Raw genomic sequence first — 20,579 nt, 5'->3', positions numbered from 1 at the left:
ATCTTCTGAGGCACATTTTATTTTCTACTACTCTGCAGTTTTGAGGAATAGAAGTAGAAAGGAATAAAAGAAGGACCCTTTTTCTTGGGTACGTGTGAGCAGATGTCAGCACAGTGGATCGAAAGAATACCTGTAAGAATACTCTGTAAAACCAACATCACTGGACGTTGTGCATTGGTACCTAATACTCCTCTGGTTGAAGTCAGTGATGTAGGTTGAAACTTTTCCCAGCCCACTTCACCTAGCAAGTCTGTATTTCCACCAAGTGCTCCTTGTGTATTCAGATGAATCACATTGCAAAAAACTGTTGTCATAAACAACTTTAAAAGTACTGCACCTCGTCATATAAAATCACTTTAGCTTGTATTACTTCTTTATGTCAGCAGACAAATACCGCTGCTTCACAAATGTACTTGGGACTGTAGCTGAGTCTGTCAAAATGCCATTTCCTTTTAGCCTAGGAGACCTTTGAGAACTCACCTCAGAGCACTTAGGGACAGCTTTTGCTCAAGTCCTGTCTTTTGGCCTGGTGCTCCAAGTCTCTTGCATATGCAGCTGCTGTACTTGATTTCTTCTCCTGCTAACGATTTTCTTTAATGTGACCCATGTCCTGTGTCATTTTTTCTAGTTCATCATCACGGGAGTAAAATGTTACGTTCGGAATCAAACTCTTCAATTACCACTCAGCCTACTATAGGTTGGCAAACCCCTCTCTTTGTCTCCTCCTCCTCCTCTTCTCTCTCTTCATTTCCTTCCTGCTTTTTTAATATATATATACTTTTAACTATATGCTTCACCCATCATATTTAGCTTAACGTGTTCCTACATGGGCTGGTGCTTTGCAAGCTAATTTTTTTGACACGCTTGAAGAGTGTTTCAAAAACAATTGTCATTCACACTGACACAGTTAAATGCTAACATGTCTTGCATTTATTCATGCAGAACATTCCCTCATATATGTGTTTGTATGTGTGTATGAGTGCTTAGCCACCAATTACCTCATCATAGTTTGGGTTTTATGTTCATCATTGCATGTTGCCAAACTACATAACTTCATAGTTTTGAATAAATATATTTGCTGCTTTCCTGTAATTTGTATTTAGCTATTTCTTCTAGAACATCCAAGCAAGTATTATTTATTATGAATAGCTGTAGAGTTAGCAAAACTGCCCATCAGGTTGTGTCTATGTATTAATAGTTGATTGATTAACAATGATTTAGCACGTTGAGCATTCCATTATCACGCTGACTTCCTTTGACAGTGGTTCATTCCTGCTGGCAGAAAGTATTAGAATAAGCGAGTCCTGCACATAACTCTTCTGTGTCCAAAATAAATGCATTACACAGTAATGCATTTTATTTATTGTTAAAATGTGTTGGAGTTGGCATGGCAAAAATGGCAATAAACACCCTTGTGACAGCTTTCATACCTGAGTCAATGAACACCTCTCTTTGCAGCTAAAGGGAGGACAAATGTGGAGCTGCGTGAAAAATTCATTTTGGCAGATGGTGCCAGTCAGAGCATGGCAGCTTTCCGACCAAGGGGCCGTAGATCACGACCCTCTTCAAGAGGTGCTTCTCCCAACAGATCCACTTCTCTGTCAAGTCAAGCTGGCCAGGCAGCTGCCCCACAAGCTGTTACTACAAGTACACCGAAGGTAAGGAGAAACGTACAAAACTGCACTGGTTAGCAAATGGGATATAGAGTGAATTTGAGGGTTTTTCCTTGCTCCAGTAATATTGATGCTCTCTCTAGCTGATGGAGAAAAAGTATTTCCTAGTCTGTGGGATCTGAGAAGTGTTTTCAATGTGTTTTCTCTACTGTTTGCTTGCAACATGGCAGTAGAAGAATTTCTACATTTAAGGTGCCACATGAACTAACCGGCAGTTTGGGAACTGCCCCGAAAGATCACCAAAGCCCTCCATTTCATTTGAAAAATAAACTGTCATCTCTTCAGTTTAGAACATTTGTCATTAACTCTTTCTGCTTAGATTTTATTTCCGCTGAGATTTTGAAAGCCCGGGTATCCTTATCCATGCCGTTGTTTTCCTGTACTGTCCTTCATATTTTGATTTACCATTGTTTCATACAGACACCACATCATTTAACACGCAACTATGGTAAACCATGGTTGACAAACAGCAAAACATCAACTCCTTCTAAACCACCAGAATCCTCAGACTATCAAGGGTCATCTGCAGAGGTACAGTAAGGACAGAAATTCTAGTCTAATGACTTCCTTCACTAAAACTGTCACTTCACTAACAGCCACTAGAGTTTCAGTGCTTCTGAGCTGCAACATCCTGTGTATATTAATGCATTGTCTTTATTTTAGACCTTTGTCAAATTATTTCTTACTTTTTTTTTCCTCCCAAGTTTGTTGATTTATTTTTTTTTTAATGTTCTATTTTTCACAGTTTTTTAATTTTTGGAAAATATAGCCACAGTGAGCTAATGTTTAAAGCTCAAATGGTTAATAAATCATAAAAGTATGGAATGAAATGGTCAAGTAAATGTGGAAAAGTACTTTTTTAAAAAAAATATATGAAACATTCAATATACTTTGCAGGTTTCTTTCATAAAATTGTTTACTTTGAATTCATGAGGTACTCCAATGTTTCTGAACTGCAGACATGGGATTAATAAATCATGATCTCTAGTGCAAAACCACTAAATAAAGAAATACGCAATCACTGTGAAGAAGATGGCACAAAAGTCTGTCTGTGATACATAAATCTTTACAGCAACTAAAAGTTTTGTTTAGGGGGGTAGTGACCAATCATTTCTCTCATAGGATAGCTATTTGATGACTTAACAGGAAACTAGCATGGCTTACATGGAAATTGCTAGTATAGCAATTGGGACTGTGCCAGCAATTAGGCTGTATGACCAAAATTCAAAGGGCCTTGGAGCCTAAGTGTTTACTCTAAGGTCATTACAGTTGGTGAAAAGGTTGCAGCTGGATCAGGCTGCACACTGATGTGTCATTTGTGGGAGTTACGCTTGCCCTGGGTTGGATGGAGGGCTTGGGTAGGAGAAGCTTGTGCTACCACCCCCTCTATTGTATCTGCTTTTCACAATCTGCACTTTGATGCCTATTGCTGTTCATGTGACACCTTCTGGTGTAAAGTTTCCATAACCTCAGCATGGCTTTGCTCAAAGATGCTCAACAAACTTCTTCCTCCCTCCTTCTGTGCATGTTGTTGTGCACACTGCAGGTGTGTCTGTGGGTACAGCACTGCAAGCACACAGGGCTGTGGCTTAGAATGATTTACAGCACAGTTTAGTCAGTTGTCAGTTTCTAATATATTTGTGTATTTTCTTTCATCTCGTAGCTGGTAACTGCAGTGAAAGATTAATTGATGGTACATTAAAGGGTTTATAGACATGGAAAGGTGGTGTTTTCATTGAATTACAATGACAGGAAAGCAGCTGGCCTGATTTCATGTAGGGGCACTGTATTTCTTATCTGCTCTTCCAACTGCCTGTAGTTTCAGTGAGTTTCTTTCATGTAAACCAGTGTGGTTTAAGATTATAATGGAATGGTTAGGGTGGGGTAGGTTCAGTGAATTTCTAAGACGTTGTGCAGAATTTACTGCCCAAGAGAGCAGTTATTCATTGGATATGTAAACTGCATTTGGGCTTAGGGCAAAACTGAAGAGCAGACTAATTTTATTTTTTGCACTGGTGCTTCTCTCCCAATGCCTTGCCCAGAATGCAGCAGCTCCAGTTGAGGTAACAGTGCTCCCTTTCTCCTTCCCCTCCCAAGCAGTGTCTGTATAGCAGAGATTCCCAGGGTGTGGCTGGCTGTATGTCAAGCACTGCACTTGACTTTAACAGAGTTTAATACTGTGACCTGCCCTGTCAGAGCCAGCAGATTGCTCAGTAGCATCTCAGCACTCTTTTGTTCAGAAGTGCCAGAAGTGGTCTGAACTGGCAGCTGCCAGGCAAGCTCCTGCCAGGCTTCTGCTCTGCTCTTAGCTCAGAGCAGCTTCCAACACACTTCTGGATCCTGGTTTTCAGTACCTAATTCTACCTACAATTACATGGGGATCAAAGGCACAGAGTGCAGGATCCTGGGATCCAGGCCACTCCACAAACTTCATTTATCACTGCACTGTTTGTTCTTATTTTTGGATATTTATGTAGTATTTTTGTGTTAATTAAATTACTGTGAACACTGAAGTTTTCCTCTTACTTGCATACACCTCTTATTTAGTGAGTAATATTAATTTTGAGATCTGATGATTCAGTTTTTGTGGCTGTGAAAGAAATTTTCTTATTTTGGGCAGACTGTAAATCAGGACTCATTTCAGAAATAAGGAAGCAGGCACGGTAGGACTGTGTAGTACAGACACTGTAAGGCAATATAGAGACAAGTGGGACTTTTAAAATTAGTTCTATGCCCTTTTTTTGGTTTTTTCTTGTTTTGGCTCGGTTTTTTTCCTCCTAGCAAAAAGTTTCTGAAATTTGGTAGCCTTGTTTCAATTTTAAAAATATTTTCATCACCTCTAACTACAGCCAGGATGATGTAAAGTCAAGTTATGCAGACACAAAATCTCAGTATCTACCATCAACTAATCTTACCTGCTTGACTAATTATAAGAAGGTAGTTTTTTCCTTTCTTAATGTGCATTGAAATACACACAAAGATGCTGAAATGTTAAGCAGACTGTTAAAATTATTTCTTTATTGTTGTTGTTTTACATTTGGACTACTTCAAATGCAAACTTCTAAAGGAACATTCTAAACTTCACATTATGAATAATGTGGCTCAAACCAGTATTTCAGATTCACAGTGAATGTTGTTATGATGATCATATTCTAAACTATGTGGCCCCTAATACCAGTCCTTATCTTCAGTTAAAAAATCATTTGTTTGTTGTGTTTTGGTTTGCATAGGGAACACCAATTCAAGGAAGTAAACTCAGACTGCCAGGGTACCTATCAGGGAAGGGTTTCCACTCAGGAGAAGACAGTGGCATCCTGTCAACAGCAGCCACCAGAGTCAGAGCTCAGTTTGCAGGTGAGTGTTCTGACTTCAGAGGTTGATCCTTGCTTTGTTTTCCACCTGAATACTTAGGGTCACGTTAGGGTTCAGGGGAGATGTCAGAAGAGTGGGAAGGAGTAAAACTCTGCCCATTGCTGAGGGTGCACATCATCAGGCCCTCCATTCACATGTTCAGCTCTGGATGTGCAAATTCATGACCGCAATCTTCTTGGCAGTGGTACCTCCAACGTATCTGCCCAAGGAACTAGGGAAGACATTTACTCAAAGGATCCAGTTCTTCACAGTATTCAAGTTATTCTCAATTGTGATGGAGCAAAGGGGACACTTAGTCATGACCTGTCCATTTCCTTTGGAAGACCTGCAGGGAACAGCTGTCGATTACCTTAGTAATGGAATATCCCACAGAGATTTTTTAAGTAGTATACAAAAATAGAAAGCAGTGAAGCTGCGCCCTTCAACACAGCGTTCTTCATACATACAGGGAACCAGATTTGTGAAGATCAAAAATACTTAAGTAATTGGAAATTTTTGAAAAACCACATTGTTTTCTGTTTAAGATTCCTTGTTGTGTTTTTTTCTTCATGGCACATTGTCTGGGCAGGCTTTTACTTAACAGGCTTGCTGAGAACTCATCTTCTCAGCCCTTTGTTGGGCAGGATGTATACTTTGCCCTTGTTTAGTTGCAGCTTTCATCTGTATGGATTTTAATTTCTTTTTAAAAAGAGGGGTACATACTTAAATTTTGGGATGTCCATTTGTATCTCCAGGAAATCATATACTTAGAAATCATAAATACATGAAGACACCAGATATTGAATTTTTTTTGTTTAATTTTTTCAATTAATAGCTGAGAAAATGGCAGGGGAAAGAAAGGCTCTGGCTGATGAGTGAAGGTACAATGCATGCCTAGGAAGTCAAGAAAAGCTGCCAGGATAATGCATTTTTAATGAGATGTGCTAGTGTTGAAATAACTATGTGCCAGCATTTGATCTTGCATTTCCTTTTCTTTAGTGTGAGACACAGCATCATTTAGCTTGCCTGGCAGAGGTCTAAAGTTTAGTTTGTGAAATGAGGGATTTTTGAAGTTGTCAAAGACCTAGGAAAGATCTGCACAGGTTTTCCATCCTTATCTTTAATCCTGATGGTTATGTTCTCTCTCCCTAGAAACCCGAAGAACTCCAAGCAGACCTGGCAGCCGAGCAGGTAGCAAGGCTGGCAGCAGGTCAAGCAGCCGCCGAGGCAGCGACGCGTCTGACTTTGACATTTCGGAAATCCAGTCTGTGTGCTCAGATATGTCAGAGACTGTTCCTGCTACAAGCAGGCCGACACCCCGAGCAGGTTCTCGGCCAGGATCCACCAAGCCTTCTAAAATTCCAACTCCCCAGAGAAGGCCACTAGCCAGCAAATCGGACAAGTCCTTGAAGAGATAATATGATTGGCTCCATGAAGGTCTTTTCCTTTTGCATTAAATATTTAAGTTCATAAGATGTAAAATATTATGTAGAAATTACTGTGAAATATCGCAAGAGGTGGGTTTTTAATTCTGCAGATGGCCTTATTTGTGTATTTGTCTTCTTATTTTATGTGTATAATTTTTGTCAGATTCTTTTTCGTTTTGCCATATCCCGTGAGAAGGGGAAGAGTTCTAATGTAAACTAACAGTTGTACACAGTAACATGTAGAAAGTACACTAAAAATAATTGCCGAATGTACAGTGTACTGAATGTACAGTAAGTCTCTGCAACCTCAATAAAAAAGGCCTATCACTATGTCATTAGTTAACAGTAAAGGATACCTCATGATTTTTCTTTAAAAAAGAAAAAGAGAATACTGAAAGCCAAAAGACACAATTACACATTTTGAGCTAACTAAACAAACACTAAACGATGTATGTTAAAACTTCTAAGGAATACAAACACACATTCACAGTACCCTTATTTATACAGCATCTCTCAGAGAACTCACAGAGTTAATTAAGCACTTGCCAATAATATGATATTCCAATACCTTGCAGCATTTCTGTGCCATTGCTTTCAATGAGGCCAGACACATTCTGGATATCTGAACTATTATTCTGTAAGAATATCAATATAAAGTGCATTCATGTAAATGTGAGGTTTTCTTTCGCTTGAGTGGATGGTAGCACTGTATCATTGAACTCATTTTGTATCAAAGCAATTTTGCTTGCAGAAAGCTCAGAAATAAACATGTCCCTTAACTTTATTTCTATTGTATTTCTTATTTCACAGGAAGGTAATTTTCAGCGTTATGTTTTAGAGCATATGCCATTTCAGATGACCAATAATTACCATAGGAACACAGGCTTTAATGTTATTTCCCATTACCAGCTATCTGATTTTGGTTAGCTACTGTATTTGTTTAATAAAACACTAAATTGCACATATCAGAGCATATGAATTATATGTAATTATTGTGTGTCGACAATTATTTTCTCCATATTAAACTGTGTCATTTATATACCATGTATGAAAGGCATAGAGAGTAATTCACTTGCTCTATCAGTGAAACATTCTAGCCATTCATGGATTCATTGAAAGGATAGCTAGTGGGTCAATTTCATTGGAAAAATGGTGCAGCTTCAAATGGGAGTGCTGTAGCATGGCTGGATAGACACTGTGGTAAATAGTGATAGAATGCCTAGAACTTTGAAATGCCCTTTGGGTGGGATTTGGCCAGATAAATAAAATAATACTCAAAAGATAATTGAATCAATCAAAGTCTACTTGTATCAGGATTTCCTTCAACACAGAGTTTTATAAAGGTTTATAGAAAGTGATGATCAACCAGTCCTGCCTGGCTTGGCAATCAGCACAAGTGTTTACTGATTACTGAAGCATCAGTCTCTGCTGCACTATTTTGTCTTTCCATTTTTCACCTCCCCTGTTGCTTCTATTCTTCCAGGGATTGCTTCCCTAGAACATTAAAACAGATCAGAATTACTTTGGTGCTTTTTCAAACCCCTAACACCCTTGGATAGTTTTCAGTATTTACAGATGACAGCTGAAATATCTCTACTTGTAAGCAGAAGGGAAAAGGATAGAATTTAGGCACTTGCATGGATGATTTGACTGAAAGAAGTGGTGGTACCCAGTGAGATATTCTTGGTGAATTTTTTTAACCACTAGAGTGATGTTCAAGGATGTGGGGAGGACAAATCTAACTCCCTTGCAAGGGTACATACATGGCTCAGTACCTTGTGTCCCAAGAGCAACCTACCTACACAGGAGGTAGTCTTGGCATCTACTTAAAGCACCTTTTATATTGCAGTCTTAGCTCAAATATGTTTTTAATGCTTCACTAATTACGCAATTTTACGGAATTTTTGTATGACTACATTGTAACCTTACAGGAATATTAGAGGGGTGACCAGCCTCTGAGAAATCTAATGCCAGCTAACACCCAAAGACAAAGTTGATTATTGTGACTTGATAGTGATTGCAAAATGGGTGAGGATGGGACTGGTAAAGTGGGAAAGTTCATTTATTGGCTGGAGAGAATCATCCAGTGTCAGAAACCAAATTAACAGTAAATTAGAATTGAGAATTCAGTTAAAAAGCCTAAATCTGCTACCAGATGTTAAACCTTTATTAACTTCTTCCAAAAATTAACTGCTTTAGGTCGATACTAAGAGACTTTTCAAAAAATTCTGTTGCCTGTGATACAAAGTCCATACTGACAGAAGTCTGAAAATATGGATGAAAGTATGAAAAACAATGGATGTTCTATACTCCTGTGACCCAAGGATGAATCTGCAAAATTTCATGGAAAAGGCGTATTTTGAACATGCAGATAAGTGATAGGTAGGTCAGTCTTGGTGAACTATTTTTATAAAGAAAGTAGTGGTATTCTATTTCCATCTTTCTGTAATTAAAAAGTGTTTCTTCTTTGGTACCAGCATAAATCCCCACCTTATTCAGTTGCATGAGTTTTTACCTAATCTCATAATTGGAGATGTATTTTTTGCCGTTTTATTACCTTCCTTTTAACAATAGGAGCTGATCATAAATTCATCAGCCTGCTAAGTGACCATGAGTCGATTACAACTTAGTGTGGCCTAGGCTCTTGTACCTGTTTCTTCTGTGATTGTTCTGCACGGTGAAGGAGCAGAGGTGGTGGGCCAGGAAGAAGGGCTGGACAGCCTATGGCTATGGGAACCATATTAAGTGAATAATGTATATTTAGCACTTGGAAAAGCTGGCTCAGTTCTAGGCTCTTTTACTTTTTCACTTTCAGCTTTCTGTTTTGCTGCTTTCAAAATGAGACCGTTTCCACAATTTTTTCTGCAATCTGCAGATGAAATCTGTAGTGATCTAGTGATACCTCCTGGCCTAGGCATCCCCAGCTTCACTGAAGGTATATTGTGAGCTTCTTACATGCTATTGCATTAGACGACAGTAATTCAGGCTTTGCCTCCAGCATGTCTTTACAAAAGCAGAGGAATGAGGTTATATTTAATTTTCATTTAAAAACTAATGCATTTCATAAAAATAAACTGAAGCAGCTGTGCCATACCATAGTGAGCAGCAGCAGGGTTTGGACCCGTGGTTGCCATAGCTCTGACAGGGCTAGCAGCCCCCCACAGCTTGCACACGAGCTGGGGGCTCTAGCATTAGGTGTGTTCCTCAGAGTAGGTGGCAAGAAGATATATTGCTGAGCACTTGCTCTTTATGCTCTGTAAATAACCACAGGGATGGAAGATAAGCAGTCCCTCATTTGCTGCAGAGGAGCTTCCCTAATTTCTTCCAGGTGTTTCCCATTCTTAGGCTGTTTGGTAGCACCTGAGCTCACCCTGGAGAAGAGGTATTTAGCTAGATGTTTGTTCTGACTGGGGGTTATAGGAGGAAGTGGTGATGCTGGGAGGTTTATACACTTGTGCAAGGTGAGTAGGTTTTTACAGAGGAAAGAAAATGTGCTTCCCTAATGAAACTTGTTTTCTGTACTGAATTTGAATATCCTGTTTGCAGACATGGAGGTGGAAGAGATGGTTGACTTGTTTGCTTGCTTTTTTAACAGTGCAGGTAGGTTACTCATCTCTGTGGAAAAAAAAGCAAACAACTTAAACTTCCTAAAAACAGGAACATTGCAGAGGGAAAAGGGAGCTTCTCAGTACCGTAAATTCTACATAGCTTGCATAAAAATGCTGGGTGGTTGATAGTACTGAGGTATTTTTAAATCCTCTGGTAAAGAATTGTTCAGAGTTCTGCTGTTGCAAATGAAGTGGTATCTGACCCGAAGCTAAAGGAATATGGGGGGTTGTTTTTTCATGATTTATTAGTTGTTCTGATGAGCTGAAATTACTTAAATAATCTGAATTGCACCTTGGGATGCTCATACTGTGTTTCTCTATTGGAAGGGTGAAGGAAAGTGTGATGAAGGTGAATTGTGTAACTTAGCTGGAATCCTGGCAGAGTAAGTATGAGAGTGTTAATACATGTGTTATTAGCACTTGGATAGTTGAATATGAGTAAAACCCCCAGCCTATTAATCAGGCCCTGTCAGCATTTACAATACTATTTGTTCTTCTGAGAGGAGGCAGATGGAATGGTGATAGCTTTGTCCTTAGGGAAAGCTGATGTGGAGCTTTTTGTAGGGGTCATGATGATCTTTACAATAACTGGAAACTTACCCAGTACCATTCATTTTTTTTTTCCCCTCTTTTTGGGGCTTGATCCTGGCTCTTCCAAATATTAGAGTCATAGAATAATTTAAGTTGGAAAAGACCTCTAAGATCTTTCTGTTCTTTAGGCAGAGCAATGGGAACCTAGGGATCTATGAAAAAGTTTGCAGTGGCTGGACTATTTTTAAAGACAGTGATTTCACATAATAAAGAAATATCTCTAAAATTTATAAACAATGTAAAATATCAAAGTATATGAAAAGACACAAGTGGGGATGAGGCAAACAGGCTTGTAAATACGAAACATTGAGGAATTTCACATTTTCTTATCAGAAGAGGGGGTGTGAATTTAAACAACACTGATTTGAAGCTTTATAGACCAAACCAACAAAATAAGGTAATTCAGACTAGGTAATGTCCACCAAAAACTGAAATAGCTAAGCTGCTATTTGGAGTCCTCTTGTCTTGTGTGAGCATGAGAGGACTAAAAACAAATATATATATATATATATATTTATATATATACACTTTATATATATATATAAACGAATATGTAATGGATATATTTTCCAGAAATGTAGTGGTAAACTCAAGGAAAGTGCTGATCAGATTGGACTTGGAAAAATTACAGATGCTGTAATAAGCGAGATAGTAGTGGAAGCCTGAATAAATATACTATGGCTAGTGTATGGCTTAGCTTTTGGAGGGATGTCATGCCTTGGAAGCTGCCTGAAAGTCCTTGGAAGGATCAGTTAATGCGGGCAAAGGTTGAGATTGACCACGTGGCTTTGCAAAAGAAATCAGTGATTCTCAAAGTGAGCACTTAAGGGATCGCAAGAAAGGGCTTACTGAAGGTAAATAGCACATTGAAAGCGAGCAAAGACAGTGCAGGAGAACGTGCTCAGTTTTAACAGAGGAAGGAGTTTTACAATGGAGCCCTTGACAGGCTTTAACATAAAGCTGCAAACGCTGGCTCAGAGGTTTCTGAAGTGCACATTGTTGGACAGTGCTCTGGAAAAAAGCATCGCTGCATTTCTGTGATTCATCACATCTCCTGGGGGTGTGCATTGCTTTCCACTGATGCTGGCGATCCTGCAGACTAGCTCAGCCCTAGCCAACTTATCTTCAGATGGCTAATTTAAGTAGAATTAATCCCATCCCAAATTAATGAGTTTATTTCAAGCTAAGAAACACTGGGTGGGATTTTCCTGAGTGGTTTGGAAATTCCATTTCTAGCTCTTATTACCTTCACACCTTTTTGGTGCACTAAAGGTACTTTAGGGTATGTAAAGTTTGGATCATCATATAATTTTGCTTTTTTCCTTTGAGTTTTACCAATTGTTAATTCTCCTGGGATCTACTGGCATGAGGGAAACGAACACATCTTTTGGAGAATAGTGGCAGATCATGCAAAACCTCAAGATCTAAACCATTAAAAAACTTAAGTAATTGAAAAGGATACCATCTTGACATGTTTCTCTTCCTTTCAAGTGTCCTATGGATCTGAGGAAGTGGCTTTTTCCAAAAGACATGAGCTATTCATTAGTATGATGTGATTGTCTTTGTTGTTTTCTGTTTGTTTGTGGCTTTTGGTTTTGTTTTGTTTCTTCCTATTTGCCTTCTAAATAAACATAATTGAGCATGGCCATGCATGAATAGCTCCTTCTGGAATGAAGGAAAACAAGTAAATAACTTTGAATAGTTATTCAGTGGGAAATGAATCCAGAGCAACAGTTTATTATATTTGAACTTAAGGGCAAAGTTGAAGTCGAATGAAGCAAATGTAATTTCTTTTGTAAAAATCTAATGAGATGTAGTAAACAAAGCACAAATAAATTAGGCAAGCCTAGAGGAAGGCAAGATGCCCACAGTGGAGGCTGTTTCTATGCATTGCTATTGTTTTTTTTCCCCACAGAATGTATTTGCAGATATAGTTGTTCTGAACTGTAGAAGAGCTCAGCAATGAGCAAACTGAAATTCCCAGCCCATGTGTACAGCTCTGTAACAAGTGCTGAAGTGATGCTTCCTGTGGCCAGAGGGTGAGGAAGGTGTGTGAGCCCCAGCTCCTGAGCTGGGCTGGAGCTCCTGGTTATGGCCCCACATAGGCAGAGCTGTCTCTTCTCCCGAGAATCCTGGCAGTCTCTTGGGAGGTGATGCCTGCTGGTGTTTGGGAAGAGCAAGAGCATGATCACAGAGCTTTCAGGCACTAGAAAACCTTCTGTAAGTCCACTGATTAGGTCACTTGGTCAACACAGACTTCTGCATCTGACTTCTTTTTTTATATATGCTGTCTTTACCTAGTGGAGGTACTAATGAAGAAATAATCTTTAATAATTTGTTATCTCCACACAGTTCAGGGCATTCATTTCTCTCTCTGTTTTTTTTTTTCTTTCCCTGCCCCTCCAACCCCTCTACCTTATCAGGATTTATTAAATCTTACCAGATTTCTGAGGAGGATTTTATTCTTAATGATGCAAAAGAATTTTAATGTAGCACTTGCTAATAGAAAAGCTCTTCTTAAATGCCATTGGAAACTTCAGCCCCTGAGTGAGAACTTAATATTTGGTAGCTTTAAAGCTTTCCATGTGAGAGAGCTCTTCCTCCCCTCCAAGCTCCCACTCTGTTTCAAATAATGTCTGCAGGCCTCTCCAAAAATGTTGCAGTGATCTCATCTGGTAAAATAACCCTGGTCAGTACTAGCCCAAATCCTCCACTGGGCTGCCACCACCCTTTCCCCCCCTGCAGGAGAGATGCCCTGAGGCCCTCTTGGAGGCAGAGGGTGACACAAGGGGTCTGTGAGAACAAGATGTTTGTCATAGCTGCCACCACTCACCCCTAGCAGCAAGAGAGTTTATCCCCTATGCTCTAGTCAAACACTAGGAGAAGTAGACAGTTATTCAGGAGTTTCCTAAATAGCAATACGAACTAAAAAGGGGGATTACCAGCTGGAGTTTTTCTATCAAAATGGCAGAGATTAAGGAATCTTTTCCTTGTCTTAGATATATGGCCTACTGTGTCCAGTATGTCTTTTCATATGGTCTTTATATAAGTCAGTCTCTGGCCATGAATGCTGTGTTATTGAACTCTAGGGTATAAGATACAGTCTCCAGTACTACATAAATAAAAGCAAATCTTTTCAGTTGAGTAGTCAAATGATATTGAGGGAGTTGGAGTTCAAGCAGTGATCTAATTTGGCTGTTAAAAAATTAAATAAAAACTCTGAGAAAAAACTATTTAAATGTGCAAAGATTATGCTGTGATTGTTAAAGTACCAAAAATTCTCAGAAGAACCTGCTGGATGGGCAATATTTTAGGCAGCTGCATGAACATCAATTGATGGTTTGGAGAATTAAGTCTTGAGTCTTGGGGCTGGGTTTTTTGCAATTAAATGCCTGTGCATGAGTTTACCAAACTGAGGTCATTTGGATGTATGCATGGCTTGGAAGGTAGAGTTGGAGATAAAATCTGTTGGAATAAAGTACAAGAAGAGAAAGACATCATTGGGTTGTTGTGATATTAACTTGCAAGGAAATATTTTTTTCTGTAAACTCACATGTGTAGTCTCAGACTGGAGCACCAGCTGTGTCTATCTCTGGAGAGATCTAGCTAACAATGCATGTCAGAAAAAATTATAGCCTAATTTATTCATACCTCTCAGAGTAACAGAAATAAGGCTGAAATCCATGTGCCTGAAAACAAAAGGTTTTGTACTAGTTCCAATCCTGTCCAAGGATGGTCTAGAAGAGTGATAAAATGCCATGGCAAAGAAAAAAGCAAATTAAAGCACAGTTCTTAATCAAACTCTAAAATGTGTGTTAAATTCAAGGAAGTATAGACTTGTCAATTAAAGTGAGAGCAGCAAGCCCTGCAGAACAAACATTTTTCCTGGCTCTCAGTACTGGGGGTTTGGGGTGAGTTTGGGACCGACTTGATCATGCCAGGAGAAAGATGGCTAAAAATCAAGTTCCATTTAATTTTTTTTAAGTCGGTGTTAAATTGTGTATTCTGTCAAGGTTATTCTTCAGTTAGTCTTTCAGGAGGGGAAACAGGCCAAAAGAAAACAAGGAGTTTCACATTCAATGTCATATCTTGCAAGAGATATTCTTTGGCAGGGCTCTGTTCTGGCAGTAAAGCAGGAGATGGACAGTGATTCTTCAAGCTAGTATCATTGGGAGAGTCTTTTCTCAAGGAGATGTTGCAAGAGGGTGTAAAGAAACAAGCCAGAGTATCAGGCTGAATGATACTGGGGCATTTCTTTGGCTGGTATTTCTGTAAGAAATCAGTATAAAGCACTTGTGTTGGGGATTGTTCTATAGTTAAAAAAAAAAAAAAAGAAGAAAGAGGTTAAGTTACTGGAAATATGAAAAATACCATAAGTGATAGTTTCCTGGCTAGTCTTGGTTTGCCTCAGAAATGCTTTGGTGATGCTGTGCTTCCAATAAACATTAGTATAACAAAACACATTCTGTTTCCAGCACTTCTGATGGAGACTCTTGTCTCAAATCTGACTCTTTGTTGTCTGATTTGGTGAAGTGGTTACAGCACTCTGCAGCACTATTCCTCTGTCCCTAAAGCTGTATCGACAGTGACGACTAGCTGAGATGGCATTTCTTGCTCACAGTCTGGGGCTTTTTTCTTGGACTTCATAGTTCTGGGTGGAAAAATAATGATGACTATTTGGTACTTCTTTTGCCTGTGGTGAACGAAACCAAGGTACAAAAAGCAAAGTAAGAATGCAAAAATCAGTAGATGCGAGTAATTTGAAAAATCCAAAATAAATGCAAACCTAACTTTAATCTTTAATGGTTTGCCTTAGGATGAATTTTCATGTTCATACACATCTCTCCCTAGCATATCAGTTCACCTGGAGAATGGAATTCAAAAGTACTGAAACACTTTTTTTTTTTTTGAGGCTAACAGGTGGTTGATTTAGAATGGGATAAGTATTCTGTGTACTTCCAAACTTTCTCTTATGTTTGAGATATCATGTTATCTTGTCCTGTTTCAAAGACAAGTCAAAGTTCCAAAGAGATGTTTAAAATTAAAAAGCAGATGAGATGGGAGAGCAAAAAAACACCTCTTGGTGGAGTTAGAATAGTTCTGAACAATGTAGCTCAAAGAGCAAACATTCAAATGGATCTTGCTTATAAATGCAGTACAAACTAAACTTCTGCAGGACAGAAGTGTTCAGGCCTCATAGGGAGTGTCCTAAATACAAATTAGGGTTACTGTGTCACTGCTGGTCCCTCATTCTGGTGTCTCTAATCTCTGCAGTGCTGCTCTGCTCTTATCATTTTACATCTGACGAGAACGAAGAAGGGAAGCAGGAATATGCCACCTTTGCAGATTGGAAACAGAGAAGCAGATTAAGCCTATTGGCTCGGAATGTTTAGGAAATTTGCTGGCAAATCAGGAAACTGGTTTGGCACATGCTAATCTTCATCTTCGGCCTGAGTAGAACATCCCTCTCTTTCAAGAACATCATTATTTAATTATGTCTGTTTAGGGAACTAAATTTAATCCTCCTTGTCTGAAAAGACATCCTGGCTCATCTGGAAATTTAAATTATGATTTAAAAATAGCTACAAGTCAGTGTTTACTCATTCAATATTATCTGCTAGAAAAGGCATTGGATATGCTAGTCACAAATGTACAAATCAAGCAGCTGCACACTACACTGTGCCCATCAAGTGTTTCTGCTAGGGAGCAGAGGCTCAAGGGAAACACAAACATGAATATGAATTTGTCTTTTAGTTTGGGGCTCTGGAATGTTTCTGTTCTAACAGTGTTCTAACATAACCAAAACATTGACTCTTTCCCATCAAAGTTATATATAGAAAGTAGGCACCCTCCTTCTTATACAGAAAGATCAAGTGCAAAAGGAGATTGTTCACAAAATGAAAAAACATCCAGTTTAAAATGCTGATGCTTTACTTGTGTCTCAGAGCTGCTGCACTTCTGCAACAAGCAGCTGCTATTTCTTCTTCATTTTCCCATGTAATTGATTTATTCTCATAACAGAGAATGGCATGATGCAGCACAAACAAGACAAATAGTCTTTCTGCACAGTGGCCCCTCTGTGCCTCTGACAGGTGAGCTGATGGTAATTCTCAAGTCTAGATGGCCTCAAGTAACTTTGGGGCTGTGTAAACTGTGCAACCAGAATCCATTAGTGGCATAGGTCAGAATGTACTGTTCCTGTTTTAGACTTGCAGAACCATTTATGCTGGAAAAGCCCTCTAAGATAATTGTCACACCATTAACCCAAAACTTCCAAGTCCATCACTAAACCAAGTCCATAAGTGCCCCACCTACACAACTTTGAAATATCTCTAGGAATGGTGAGTACTTACCTGGGCAGTCTGGCCCAGTGCTTGACAAAAATTTTTTGTGAAGAGAATTTTCCATCCAAACTTCTTCTGGTTCAATCCACTTCATGTTTGTTTGGGTCTGGAACTTGCTTTGTCAATTATATAAAGCTGGGAGGGGTGGCTGATATTCCAGAGTGTTGTGCTGCCATTCAGAGGGTCTTGGCAAACTGGAGAAATGGTGACCAGGAACCACACAATGCTCACCAAAGGGAGTAAGTATGAAGTCCTCCACCTGGGAAGAGGTAAATCCAAGCACTAGAATATGCTGGAGTCTGACCAGATGGGAAGCAGTTTTGCAGGAAGAAAGCTGGGGCTCCTGGTGTTGTGATCAATCGAAGTTGATGTGAGCCAGCAGCGTGTCCTTGGGCACAGGTGCCCAGTGGCCTCTTGAGCTGCACCAGTAAAAGCTGTGCCAGTGGGTAGAGGGAGGGGGAGCCTTCTGCTCTGCCCAGTCCTGGTGGGGCCAGTGGGGGCTGTGTCCACTTCTGGGCTTCCCACTACAAGACATTGGGGTAGTAGAGGGAGGCCAGCAAATAACCACATGATGAAAGGATTGCAGCATAAAAATGAGAGGGAGATGTTACCTGAATGGGTCAGAGATAGGAGTAAAGTTGGGAACTGATTGTGCTCAGTGGTATCCTGTGAAAAGAGGAAAGGCAATGTGCTCAAGTTGGACTGCAGGAAGAACGCTTGGAGGTTTTGCTGTGAAGATGGCTGAATGCTGAAGAGATTGCCTAGACAAGTTGTGGAGACATTAAAAACCTGACTGGATATAGTCCTGAGTGGCATTTTGTAGCTGGCCATCCTCTGGGTAGAGGTCACTTCCAACCTCAGCACTTCTCTGATTCTGTGACTTGTAAGCTCATCTTACAATATATAAATTCTTATTTTTAATGATACTTGATATTTATAGGATTTACCACTAAAGAAATATTGAGGAGCATCAGCCACAGCCATGGTTCCCAGGGAGCTGTTTATACAGGTACACAAGACTTAGGACCAAGAAAAAGAAGGACAAAGAAACAAAGGGATTTGTTTGAAGGCAAGCTGCAAGCCTTATCTTCCTCACTCCTGCTTCAGTACTCTATTCACAAGCAGGTTTTATTCCCTCCTCCCCCTACAAAAACACTCTGGATTTTGTAAAGAATGATATGAATGCACAGATCTCACTTATGAATTTACTAATATAGATTACATTTCTGAAACAAGTTTGCCCTCTATTCAGCATTTGGGGGGAAACAGAGGTACATTCATTCTGTGAGAACCTCTTCAAAGGTCCATTCACAACCATTCATGGGAAGTGCTACATTGCTGGGCATGTGTGAGAGAAAAAGCACTTTAATTGAATGCATGAGGATCTAACTGACTGCCAGGTTGTGACTGGCCTCTGTGCAGGCCCAAAGTTGCACATGTCCTGCTGGGAGCAAGAAACTGCTGTAGAGACAAGCCATACTCTTACTCTGAGCTGCGCAGCACACCAGGCACTGTGGAATGAGGACAATCTGTCAAGCTGGCCATGGGAACTTAAAACAAGGCTTCTTGCAATAAAGATGGTTCATTTGGCTGAAGGACCTCCTAAATATGGCTTCTGTCTGTGTACAGAGCTGTGAGCTGTAGGTACACTGACTGGAGCTGAATGCTTTCAGGTTGGTGTAGGAAATGCTGTGTGTTAAATCTGGTCTGGGGTACAAAACTACTGTCATGTTATTTTTAAATGTGGACTCCAGTTTCACTCTACATTTGCTTGCTTGTTGTATATTATATGTTTCATTTTCTGTCCTTCCATTATTAAAAGCTGATGTACTTACATTTTCCTTGAAAAATACCCTGATGGATACTGACTAATAATATAGTGCATCCATAAAGAAGATGAAGAGGATGGGCAAAGGTAGCAGGGTCTTTGGGGATGCACTTAATGCTGTTCATTAAAAATATGTGAATCTGCTTTAGGAGGTTTGATAAACATTGATTTTGCTTATCGAGAGCAAGAGATAAAAAACAGTCCCCCTCCTCTTTTTCTGCAAAATGAAAGGAACTGATGTAATTGTTCTAACTCCAATACAATGAAGTGCTATTGGAGCAGTGCCAGCAGTGTATTTCCTGCCAGTGTCTGCTCCTCCAATCAGTTTAATTATGAGCAATTGTTTGGGTTGTGCTGTGAAGAAATATTAGAGAATGGAAAAAAAGAACATACTTTGGGTCTCTATTTTGTAACTGATTCATGGTTTGGCAGAAACCATTAACTAGATGTTATGCTTTACAACACTGTAATAGTATCATTGTGGACCGACCTTGCCATATAAGCACATACAGCACAAATCCACCGTTTATTTTGACAAGGCTCTAGTTGAAGCATTTGAAAAATGCTGAAATAACATCAGCTATTGGCTAGAATTTTTGGTTAATCATGTGCCTACTCTTATCCAAGGGATCTAAGCAGGCTATGAAAAACTGGCTATTGTTAATGTCTCCTATGTTTATCTGTCATGTCAAATTTTTATAATAATTTTTCTTATGCTTGACACACTTCTCACGTCTTGCTGCTGCATGCAGAGGCATTTTGTAATCCTAGATCAGTTCCTTTGGAGGTGCAGACTGGGAAAAGATGGTTCTTCTCCCAGCTTGCAGGATTGCTCTCCTTCCAACTGTTTTTCTTGGGATGATGAAGACTTAATTAAGCTAACAGGATTTCTCTGGAAGCAGATCCTGATTAATGTGTATTTCAACTTGTGTGGAATGGTTTCAATGCAGACTAGAGGGGGTGTTTACTGGGGCAGTGCCTCTGTGCTGAATAGTCTTCGTGCAGAGATCTTGCAGGACAAAACCCAAAATGTCTATTAGTGCTGCTCAGCAGTCTGGTCAGCTGCCAGGACGGGAGCCAGCCGGGCACAGCACTCAGCTGTGGACGGGAGGAGGTTCCCACATTGCCCAGCCTGATGTAGCCACCCCTGGTGGCATCCCTCTCCAAGCAGAGAATGTTAGATTTCAGATGTTGCCAGATACTATTGATCAGCAAAATAGAAAGAAATCCCTTGGAATACAGAAAACAAAGAATTTGTAGTACTTGGAGCAAGCGCTAGTTTCAGGGGTTCATGCCTAGATCTGATATGGCATGGCACAAGAGCATGCTCTCTCCAGGAATGTCATATGAACTAGCCCAGTCCAGATCCTCTTCCAACAGAAGACAAAAGATGCACTTGTTTTCATATTTGCTAATGGAAAATGTTCATTCTACCCATCCCCCTCATGTGAGCTGTGTACATCCTTTTGTTTTCTGATACCAGAACATATCGTGGATAACTAACGTGTCTGTTCTTGTACTGAGTAATACGGGATTAAAGCAAATTGTGTAAATGCTGCAGGTGGCATTTTGTATCTCTGCCAGGTTATGCAGTCTTTATATTAAGCATATTTCTTAGATGTAGCTTAAGCCTGCAGAGTTCAAGGGGTACAAGGGTCCATCTGTTTGCAAAAGTGTGGGGATTTTTTTATCTGCAACTTGGGCTGCTCCAATTCTGCTGTTGAAATGTGAGCAATGGTAATTTCTAGCAAGAGAGC

At 39.7% G+C, this 20,579-nt stretch overlaps 1 protein-coding gene and 2 long non-coding RNA genes across 32 annotated transcripts in view; 2 read left to right on the top strand and 1 right to left on the bottom strand.

The window, feature by feature from the left end:
* The window catches only part of DST (dystonin), a 283,922-nt gene extending 276,687 nt beyond the window's left edge, over positions 1–7,235 (top strand). For 22 of the 30 annotated variants that reach the window (XM_086876130.1, XM_086876116.1, XM_086876117.1 and 19 more), the window contains 5 exons: positions 629–697; positions 1,459–1,658; positions 2,094–2,204; positions 4,904–5,027; positions 6,177–7,235. In XM_086876130.1, the coding sequence (XP_086732256.1) occupies positions 629–697; positions 1,459–1,658; positions 2,094–2,204; positions 4,904–5,027; positions 6,177–6,442 (770 nt within the window). In that variant the 3' untranslated portion in view covers positions 6,443–7,235. The remainder of the gene's footprint in view (positions 1–628; positions 698–1,458; positions 1,659–2,093; positions 2,205–4,903; positions 5,028–6,176) is intronic. The other 8 variants (XM_086876137.1, XM_086876136.1, XM_086876141.1 and 5 more) reach the window with 2 other exon arrangements.
* Positions 4,665–17,518, bottom strand: LOC111925861 (uncharacterized). Its single transcript, XR_015282849.1, has 3 exons — positions 17,004–17,518; positions 15,022–15,343; positions 4,665–7,945 (listed from the first exon to the last, which is right to left on the bottom strand). It is a non-coding gene; the product is annotated as an uncharacterized LOC111925861 (long non-coding RNA).
* Positions 9,833–20,378, top strand: LOC111925860 (uncharacterized). The gene is made up of 4 exons (XR_002862523.2): positions 9,833–9,912; positions 9,998–10,051; positions 10,387–10,442; positions 17,935–20,378. It is a non-coding gene; the product is annotated as an uncharacterized LOC111925860 (long non-coding RNA).
* The last annotated feature ends 201 nt before the right edge of the window (positions 20,379–20,579 follow it).

This window comes from Cyanistes caeruleus, chromosome 2 (genome assembly GCF_971803275.1).
Source record: "Cyanistes caeruleus chromosome 2, bCyaCae1.hap1.1, whole genome shotgun sequence".
Classification (NCBI taxonomy): domain Eukaryota; kingdom Metazoa; phylum Chordata; class Aves; order Passeriformes; family Paridae; genus Cyanistes; species Cyanistes caeruleus.
This window is presented reverse-complemented; position numbering and strand designations above follow the sequence as displayed.